Raw genomic sequence first — 9,375 nt, 5'->3', positions numbered from 1 at the left:
CGTGGGCAGGATGGGGAGGGTCCCCTCCCTGAGGTCCGACCGTCACCTCCGTGCCGTCTCCTCTGCAAGTCCTGACAGACGAACAGAAGTTCCGCATCCAAGCCATGAAGCCCATGACCAAGGAGGAGTGGGACGCCCGGCAGAGCGTCATCCGCAAGGTCGTGGACCCGGAGACGGGGCGCACCAGGTGGGCAGTGCTTGGCGAAGCCCGGCCCCAGGCCTGCAGTCTCGGGAGGAGAGGCAGTGGCTGCTGCTCTAAAAAGGTGGGGGGTGGGAGATCGGTAGCCACACATCGATGCGACTTCTCGGGCTGGTCCTCTCCACCGCGCAGAGCAAGCAGCCGCGGGGCGGGATGGACCGTGAGGGTCCTCAGAGAGCCGCTGCTGGCTGTTCTGATGGCAGGGCCTCTCCCGCCACCTTTATCCCTGTCCCAAGGGTGGGAGAAAGGGAGGGGTGGGGGCCTGAGGCATGGCACCCCTCTGCCGGGAGGTCGTGCTTTGTCGCTCTGGCATTGGAGGCTCAACCTGCTCCCCCTCTTCCCCAGGCTCATTAAGGGAGATGGCGAGGTTTTAGAGGAAATCGTGACCAAGGAACGACACAGGGAGATCAACAAGGTGGGTGTCACCTCTTTGCCCAGGGCCTGCCCTCAGCTCCGTTTCTGACGTGTCTCTTCCTGTGTGCTTTCTTATCTAGCAAGCCACCCGAGGGGATGGCCTGGCCTTCCAGATGCGAGCAGGGCTGCCGCCCTGAGGGCCCCACTGGCCAAGGTCTGTGGATAGTGTTGGCACAACAGGGTGGGCCGCCGGAAGCCTGGTGGGGACTTTTTGCCTTTTCTCCTGGGGACCGGCCTCTGGCCTAGCCTCCTCTCAGATGCAGGGGGGAGGGTGGGGCCACTGTCCTTGTCAGTCCCCCCACTTCCTAAAAGAGTGAAACTTCCCAGGTATTAAATGTTCCCTCATTGGCGACACCCTCTGTTCTGTTGATTTTTGTGCCGAGGGGGAGGGAAGGGCTGCTGGACATCCGGGGACAAATGGGCTGCAGGGCCCTGGTGGTCCTGTGCAGGCTGCACTGGCCGCCATTGCTCTGCTCCCCTCAGATCAGCCTGCCTGGATGACCCAGACCGCACCCCCATCCGAACCCAAACCCAGAGACGTGGCTCTTAAACCCGATTCCCTCAGGCTCGGAGGGAGACGCTCCCCTTGCCCTGTTTACTCCTAATGTGACAACAGTTGAGAGTTCCAGCTGGGACCAGGCGGCCCAGGGGAAGAGTCCTGGCCCAGTCGACCAGCTGTGTCCCCTGTAACGCAGAGGCTAAGAGCACCCACGTCGCCGGGTTGTTGTGAGGATGAGCCAAGTTCACGCCTGGGAAGGGGCGGAAGGGGCCGGCTCAGGTTGAGGCCCACGTGAGTGTACCGGTGTTACCGTGGGTGCAGCTGGCGTGGTGTCCTGGGGAGGGCGGCCTCTCCCCACCGCAGGATGGGCCGTGCTCCCACCCCCCACCTGATGACCTGGTTGCCGGTGCAGTAACGAGACCCAGAAGGAAGCCTTCCTGCTTCTTTAATTGGTGACAGACGATGACACTGTATACAGAGCACACTCAGGCCCGATGGTGCGGGGACAGCAGGGGCGGGTGGGGCGAGTCAGGACACTGCTCACACGTGGCCCGGACAGACAGGGGCGGGGGGCGAGACGTGAAGACCGTGCTGACTGACATGATGGGACGTGGCGGGCAGGCGAGGCGGGGGTCTCTGCTGAATCCCTCTTTAGAAATCAGAGAAGGCGGGTGGTCAGGGCTGGGGGTGGCGGGCTGAGGCTCGGTCCTGGGCTTTGGGGGTGGGATTGGGACTAAGGCTTCTACTCTAACAGGCCTGGGTGGGGGCGGCAGTCAGCAAGGCCTGCCTCACCCTTTGGTAACGACTGGTCAGGCCTGAGCCCTGCAGCTCAGCACCCAACGCTGTAAACATTTTTGGTATTTTTAAAGGACTCTGCCCTCCCTCTCTGTTTCTGAAACACTGGTGCTTTCTCGAGGAGTGTGTGCCGAAAGGGATCTCAGGGAGGCAGGAAGCAGACCTGGGTATAGAAGAGAGACAGCGACAGGGAGGGTGGGCGGCCCGTCTCACCATCTATGGCTAAGGGCCCCCGGGAGAGACCCAGGGGACTATTGCTGTTGTCCTTGGCATGGCTGGTGGCTGGGCAGGAAGGTGGGGAGTACGGAGCTGTCGGGGGGCTGCCTGCTAGGAGAGGCCGAGCCCACTGCCCATGCGGCCTCCCCGGGCCAGGAGGCCTCCCAGCCTTTATCGCAGGCAGGCCCGAGACTCTTTCTTCCAGGTGCTTCTCTGGATGGCTAGTCATCCAGGTGGTAGGCAAGATCGGGTGAGGTGGGACCGACAGAGGAGGCACTGGCCATAGGGGGCCCCTCGCCGGGGCCGTGATTGTCGGCCGAGCGATTTCCCGCTGGGGAGCAGAGGGGGTCAGATATTGCACTTTAACTGCAACAGTTACATTAAAACTTGGTCCATAAAATAATCGTTGCTTTATACATACGCCTGAAACAACAACAAAAAGCTACGTCTTAAATATGAATAAACCCTGAAGGTCCCATCCCTCCAGACGTTTTCTCTGCACAAAATAAATAGCTTCACTCTGTGTAGACCCACTTTTGCAAAACATTTACACGACCCCTTGGCTGTACATATCTACACACGGGAGGAGGGCAGCGTCAATCAGTGCGCGTCCCCAACCCAGCCCAGACCCAGCCCACGTGGCCCTGAGGCCGTATCCAGGTTGGCAGCAGCTTCGACCACGACTGGCAGAGGCCAGGCAGGCTGCCCCACCTCGAAGGCAGAGCAGCAGCAGAGGGGCTGCCAGGAGGTCCTGGGGAGGGGGGGCTGACGCGCAGACCAGTGCAGGACAGTGGTCCTTGCCAGATAGGAAATGAAGCCGTGGCTGCCTGCCCTTAAGCTGACGACGGGAGTTGTGGCTTCTCAGATTCGGTATCGGAACGGAATTGGCATTTAAAAAAACTAAGTGTGTGCCGCACCCACCAGAGTAGAAATTCAGTGGAATTAACGGGGGTCGGGTGAGGCAGGGAGCCCATGCCCTACTGCGTGGGCAGGGGCAGGGCCCTGGGACCCAGAACCAGGCTGGACTCCGTCACAGTGCTGGGTGTTTTCACGTGGAGGGGCTGCACTTGGTACTGAAAGAGTTAAGAAAAGGAAGCAGCCAAGGATTGCTCATTTAAAAAAACCTCATAGAAATCAGATTGGAGTAGAAAGGTGTAGAAACGCGGGAAGGCCGAGGCATGAGGCCTTGACTGACGGCAGGCGAGTGGAAGAGGCGGCCAGGCCTGGCCAGGCCCCGCAGGCCGAGGCAGGGCTTCGCAAGAGCTGGCTCTGGGCTTCAAGGGCCTCATCACCTGGGCTGTGCCCAGAGCCGAAGGTGACGCCAGGCTCCTGGCCTGACTGGGCTCCAGGTGGGCAGGAGTCCAGGGCTGCCAGGGTACTAGCAGGCCAGGCAGAGCTGCAGAAATTAAGATATGGCCTTTCTCCTGCTTATACAAGGATTTGCCGCCCTGGAGCCTTCTGTGTGGCCATAGGTCCTGGATCCGCAAACTTTGAACTTCCACACATGTCAACGAGTCTGTAGCCATGGGAGATGGTAATGGGTCTCTTAAAACCAGTGCAAAACCAGTGAGGTTGGAGAGTTGAGTAACTCAAGTTAACAAGAAGCAGGCTGTCCCCTGTCGGAGCTGCTACCAGGTGGAAGGGGACCCGGGGGTCAGGGCGAGCTAGTGGCTGGGGAGGTGACAGGTTGGGCCCAGGCCTGGCGTCAGGAAGCTGCGAGGTCACCGCAGGGCAATTGTCCAGGAGTACCTTCTGGGCCAGTCCACATGGGGGGTCCTGGTCCCTCCGTCATCCTGAGGCTGGTCGTCCTGCCAGCTCCCATGACAAGCTGGAACCCCTCAGACTCTAGGCCAGGAGGCACGGCCGGTGTCCTCCACTGGGCCCTGGGACAAGCTGGTCCCTGGCCAACAGCATGTGCCCAGGCCTCCTAGCACCATGGAGACCACAGCGCCTCACTCAGGGTGCCCTACTTGGGGCCTGCGGGTGCCCCCGGCTCAAGCCGGCCAGCCATGGTGCGGCCCCAGCAGCCGGCCGCCATGCTCATGCTGCGCTGGCCCCGCTGCTCGCTGTCTGGCTGGCCGTGCGTCCGCTCGTGCCGGAGGCCGGGCCCGCTGGGCTGCGCCGAGATGGTGCGGAGCAGGTGGTTCCGGGAGCGCAGGAAGTCGCCCTGGCCCGGCAGGCCGAAGCTGCCCTTGCGCAGCGCCATGCGGGTGGCCGTGTTGCGGGCTGGCCGTGCGCGGTGGTTGAACTTGAGCTGGGCCAGGTGGGCCGCGTAGCCGTCGGTGATGAACTGCAGGGAGGGGCGAGGAGGGGTGCCGCTGTCACAGGGCGGGCTCTCGGGGCTGCCCGCCCGTGCCGCCCACTGCGGTCCGCCCACCCACCTGGCACTGCTGCTGCAGCTTCTTGGTGGGCCGGCCCACGATGTAGATCTGCATGGGGGACAGGCTGATGGAGCTGTAGACCGCCACGTCCTTGGTGGAGCCGTAGGCCGCGTGCACGCGCAGGTGCAGCTGTGGGCGAGACCGGCGTGGGCACAGGCACGGCCCTCTGTCCCCGCCCCGGCCCCGCGTGGGCCCCTTCCGCTGCGACCCACCTCGGAGATGAGCAGCTTCAGGAAGTTGGCCTTGTGCCGTAGCGGGTCGTGCACCAGGCCGTCACAGAAGGACACCACGCCGTGGGGAAAGTTGTGCTGGGCCAGCCACGCCACCACCCGCTGCTTCTGCATGTCAGGCCGGCCCGTCACATAGATGATGAGGTAGCCCAGGTCCTGCCAGTGCCTGGGGGCGAGGGGCACGCCTGGGTGTCCCACGGCCACCCCGTCCCCCTTCCTGGGCCGCCCCATCTTCTTGCCCAGCCAGACCATGCTTGGGCCACTTGAAGACTGCGTCCCTGATCATGCTCCAACAACAATGATGACGACGGCCCCCACGCCTGTCACACAGCCCCACATGCGCCCTCTGCAGCAGGTAGGTGTGACTGGACTTGCAAGGACCCCATCTCCCAGGTGAGAGGGTTGAAGCACCAACATCAGCAGGTTGAGCGGAGGTTACGCAGCTGGTAAGTGGTGGTGCCAGCTCCTCAAGCTGCAAGGTCCCAGCCAGATGTCCCCTGCTCCAGCACCCGAGGCCTGCCCCACCTGGCCCCCAGGAGCTTCCTGCCTCCGGGCCTGCCCACTGCGCCCTTCGGGGCCACTCACCGCACCACGTCCACAGCCCCGGCCCGCACTTTGGGGTCGCTGCCCATGATGGACACGCTGGCGGCGAAGGAGCCATCGATACTGAAGACCACGAACTCCGTGCCCTTGGGCAGCACGGTGATGTAGCTGTCGGCAAATGTGTGGTCTCCCCTGGGGCGGGGGGCAGCTCGTCAGCACCCACCGGGGCCCCTCCCTCCTGCCCCGGAGGTGGCCGCCTCGCCGAGGCACCCACCTGACCACCATCTTGACGGGGTAGACACCCACGCCCAGGCGGCGGGTCTCGGGGATGGTGTAGGAGACGCGTCCGCTGCTGTTGGTCACCAGTGTGTCAAGGTACAGCCACTCCCCCGAGGGCGGCTGCGTCATGATATGCACGTCCACCTGGGAGTCGGGCAGGCTGGTCACCCTGGGCCACGTGGCCTGCCCAACCCCAACACCCCAGCCAGAGGGGGACGAGGCGAAGGGCCCCCGTCACTTCCCTGTGTCCTCACCTTCTCCCCAGTCAGGGTGACCATGTCCAGGGGCCCGTACATGAAGCGGCCCGTCAGGACCTGGGGGCCGTCCTCGTTGGCAACTGCGTCGTTGATCCGGTGGTTGGCCGTCACGTTCTGGGAAGAGGAGCGAGGCTGGGTCAGGTTGGGGGTTGGAGAGGCGGCTGGGGTCTCCTGGGCTCAGCTCAAGCCTCCCGTGGGCCTGTGGGGTGAGCGCGGGCTAAGGCCAGATGGCGCAGGGTCAAGTCCAGCTCGGCCACTGAGCACGTAGCCTTGGGGACCCGCGGAGGCCTTGCTGCACTGCCCCGTCTGTAAATGGGGCGACAGCTCCCACCTCACCGCCTGCGGATAAACAACACCACGCTTCGTGCGACTCGGCTTTCTCGTCTGTACACCGAGTCTCGTCAGGACCCCCTAGGGCCCCCGGCGGGGGCCTGGGCCCCCAGAGGACCCCTCACCCGCAGCTTCACGTGGGTTCTCTTCCGTTGCCACTTCTCTCTCGGCTTCGAGGGCGTGAACACCGAGACCTCATTGCCGTCCAGCTCCAAGATGCTGGAATTGTCGTGCCTCATGACCTGGGGGGGACAGGAAGGCCAAGAGGCAGGCTCAAGCCAGGCCTCCTGTCCCAGGGGCGAGAGGCCAGCGGCCCGAGAGCTGGAGATGGGAAGCCGTGAGGGCTTTAGGAGGCACTTTTCGACCACTACGCTCCACCCTCTGCTCCCCCCAATTCACGTCTATCCCATGACTGCACATACACCACATCTCAGCTTCCTCCATCCTGCTGGCTCCGGTCTGAGGGGGTCAGAGGGCAGGCCCCCCACTGTCCTCATCCATGAAACGGGGCCCCGTCTGTCAGCGGCAGGGTGACTTGGGGCTCCCCTGCGAGGTGGGCGTGCCTGGCAGGGGGACCCTGTACCTGTCTGAGCAGGAAGGAGACCACGTCCGTCGACTCCCAGTAGCTGGCGTGGAAGAGGTGGGGCAGGGCCACGGTGGGGAAGGCCGTCAGGGCATCAGGGCAGTACAGGGCGTAGTCCATCCGCTTCTGGCCCCACCACTTCGCGGCAACTGCCAGGGGGACGGACCGTGACTGGGCTGGGACCCCAGAGGCTCACCTGGCCCCTCGGGCCTGGCTCAGGCCACAGGCGCGGAGACCCCGCCTCTGAGCAGGGAGGAGGGCAGCAGCCAAAGCTCATGTCCTCCTCCCGGGCTGGGCAGCGAGGGAGCAGGAGGCGGCACAGGAGGCCGGGACAGGGCCCGAGCAGCCAGAGTGCCCGCAGGCCTTCGGCGTGAGGACGCGGAGCTGGAGGGGCAGAGGCGGGTGTGGAGGCAGGACTCGCTGTCCCTGGTCCGGTTGCTGATCCCGGTGACCCCTGCCCTCCCTGGGCCTCTCCTGGCCTCCATCTGACCCCCAGACCTCAAGGACGCGAAAGGTTTCGCAGGGGGGAGTTCCATTTCCTGAAGCCCGCGGCAAAGCCTGCTGTCCGCCTCAGCACCTGGGAGCCCGGTGAGGTCAGAGAGGCCTGGGGGTGAGTGTCCGCTCCCACCTGGGGCTGGGCGACCACTGCAGCTAGGGGTGAGGCTTGTAAAGCGCCCCCCAGTGGCCACACACAGGACACGCTCAGGAAACAGAGTCTCCTGCCCTCTGCCGGCAGCCTGCCCGACCTGTGACCATTGGCGCCCCCCTCGGCCAATTCCAGCCACTCCTGCCTCCTCCCCGGGTGTCTGAGTGCTCCCAGCCCAGCTGCTAGCTCCCCAGCTGGGCCTCAGTGGGGCCAGTGAGCAGGGCTGGCGGTGAGACAGGCCTGGAAGCAGAGAGTGACCCCAGAGGGAAGAGGTGGCGAGTGTGGGTGGCGGGCGTGTGACGCCCAGTACCTTCTCTGATGTCCAGGTCGGGGAGGCGGGGAGCCCTCTCCAGGCTGGGCTTGGCCTGCCTGGCCTGTGGGCGGGAGCCTGGGGAGGTGGGGGATGGGGGGGGCAGAGCAAGCAGGGACAGGCGCCTGACGCTGGGGGTGTAGCTGAGCGGCGTTGGGGCCTCTGAGAATCAAGAACAACGGGAAAGGTGTCAGCCATGCTGGGGCCACCACGGGCCGGGAAGGATGCTGGGCAGGACGCCAGGCCCCTTCGGCCCTCCTCACGCGGGGGACACCACCACACCGGCCTTAGCCCTTAGCCCCAGCGCTGCCTGCTCTGACAGGCAGCCTGAGAAGCCATCACGCGGGCAGGGAAGATGGGGCAGCAGGCTGGGGGTGGGGCTGAGAAGGGGTCACCTGGACCCCCGCCAGCTGCAGGGAGCCTTCTGAGATGGCAAGAGCCATGGGTCCTTGGCCCCCTAGGGAAGCAGGAGGGCCTGGCAGCCACAAGGAGACCTCACCTCCCTGGCTCCTTCAGCCACCCCTCCGGCTTGTCCAGCTCCGCTTACTTGTCCGGAAACAGGCCCCCAGCTTTCTCCCTCGGGGAGCAAGCGCCCTGCCCCCCGGGGCTAGGACCCCGCCACCCAGGCCCATTGTCTCCTGGCTTTCTGGGACCCTGCCAGTCTCATACCCCTTGGACTTGGCCCCATGGGGCCACCCCTTCTAACGCCCCTTCCCTCCAGACTCCTCTGTGGACATCTGGGGCCAGATCACTCCTCGGTGGGGCGTCCTGGGCATTCCGGGGCATGGAGCCGCATCCCTGGTGTCTACCCACCAGATGCCAGTAGTACCCTCTCCCCATCTGTGTCCAGACATTGCCGACTGCCCCTGGAGGGGCACACTGGTCCCTGCTGGGACAAATGGGAGGGTGTGGGCAGGATGGGCTCCGGCACCGCTGTACTCACTTTGGGCAATGCTGGATGCCGTGTAGCTCTCTGCCATGCCCGACACCTGGCTGGCGATGCTGATCTCACTGGCTCGGCGGAACCCTCGGGCGGTGGTGGCTGCACCGGGCGAGGAGGGGCCCATGTGCTCTTGGAAGACTGTGCTGTGGGTCTGGAGCGCATCTGCTGCAGGTGGACAGGGACCAGAGACCTCGGGGTAAGAGAGGCCTCGCCCGGCTCAGCCTGGAAGCCCCTGAGCAGTGGGATGGAGGGCCCAGCATGCACCTGGGCTGGGGGAGTCGGGGTGGAGGCTGTGCCAGGCAAGGCTGACACCTCCAGTGGCAGATGAGCGTGGCATCTGAGCAAAGCTGGCAGTGAGGATGGGCCCAGGTGTGCCGGAGCCTGCCTGCCCAGGGCCGAGAGGGCAGGGCACAGAGCTGAGGCAGAGGGAAGGGAGGCTGGGACAGGGATGGACAGAGACCAACACAGACACAGTGGGCAGGGGGGCCACGCGGCCAGGCCCCCTGCCCCCGGCCACCTTCTGATCCCACACACTGCTCCTGGTCTAGCCTCCTGGTCTAGTCAAGTCCAGCCTTCTCGGCCCCCAGGGCCTAGCCAGGCCTGGCCTCAGCCACAGCCCACGGCAGCCGGGTTTGAGGGGCGTAACAAGGGCCTGGGGCAGCTTCCTGGGACGCCCCGCACTGAGGCCTCACATAAGTCCCCACACACAAGCCACAGCGGCAAAGGCAGGTGCTTAGGGCTGCCTGGGCT

At 64.7% G+C, this 9,375-nt stretch overlaps 2 protein-coding genes across 2 annotated transcripts in view; one reads left to right on the top strand and one right to left on the bottom strand.

Annotated features, from left to right (window-relative positions):
• The window catches only part of ARL6IP4 (ADP ribosylation factor like GTPase 6 interacting protein 4), a 3,271-nt gene extending 2,303 nt beyond the window's left edge, over positions 1 to 968 (top strand). Inside the window, exons 3-5 of the mRNA XM_023528144.1 lie at positions 33 to 187; positions 545 to 614; positions 694 to 968. Of these exons, the coding sequence (XP_023383912.1) occupies positions 33 to 187; positions 545 to 614; positions 694 to 750 (282 nt within the window). The 3' untranslated portion in view covers positions 751 to 968. The remainder of the gene's footprint in view (positions 1 to 32; positions 188 to 544; positions 615 to 693) is intronic.
• A 572-nt stretch (positions 969 to 1,540) lies between these two features.
• The window catches only part of PITPNM2 (phosphatidylinositol transfer protein membrane associated 2), a 76,677-nt gene continuing 68,842 nt past the window's right edge, over positions 1,541 to 9,375 (bottom strand). Inside the window, exons 11-21 of the mRNA XM_023528143.1 lie at positions 8,890 to 9,169; positions 8,626 to 8,790; positions 7,683 to 7,844; positions 6,727 to 6,875; positions 6,269 to 6,385; positions 5,811 to 5,927; positions 5,552 to 5,700; positions 5,320 to 5,469; positions 4,717 to 4,900; positions 4,505 to 4,633; positions 1,541 to 4,413 (exon numbers count right to left, since the gene is read on the bottom strand). Coding sequence (XP_023383911.1) covers positions 4,090 to 4,413; positions 4,505 to 4,633; positions 4,717 to 4,900; positions 5,320 to 5,469; positions 5,552 to 5,700; positions 5,811 to 5,927; positions 6,269 to 6,385; positions 6,727 to 6,875; positions 7,683 to 7,844; positions 8,626 to 8,790; positions 8,890 to 9,169 — 1,926 coding nt within the window. The 3' untranslated portion in view covers positions 1,541 to 4,089. The remainder of the gene's footprint in view (positions 4,414 to 4,504; positions 4,634 to 4,716; positions 4,901 to 5,319; positions 5,470 to 5,551; positions 5,701 to 5,810; positions 5,928 to 6,268; positions 6,386 to 6,726; positions 6,876 to 7,682; positions 7,845 to 8,625; positions 8,791 to 8,889; positions 9,170 to 9,375) is intronic.

Source organism: Pteropus vampyrus, unplaced genomic scaffold (genome assembly GCF_000151845.1).
Source record: "Pteropus vampyrus isolate Shadow unplaced genomic scaffold, Pvam_2.0 Scaffold23, whole genome shotgun sequence".
Taxonomy (NCBI): Eukaryota; Metazoa; Chordata; class Mammalia; order Chiroptera; family Pteropodidae; genus Pteropus; species Pteropus vampyrus.
The sequence above is the reverse complement of the archived record's forward strand: the minus strand, read 5'-3'. Positions and strand labels throughout refer to the sequence as shown.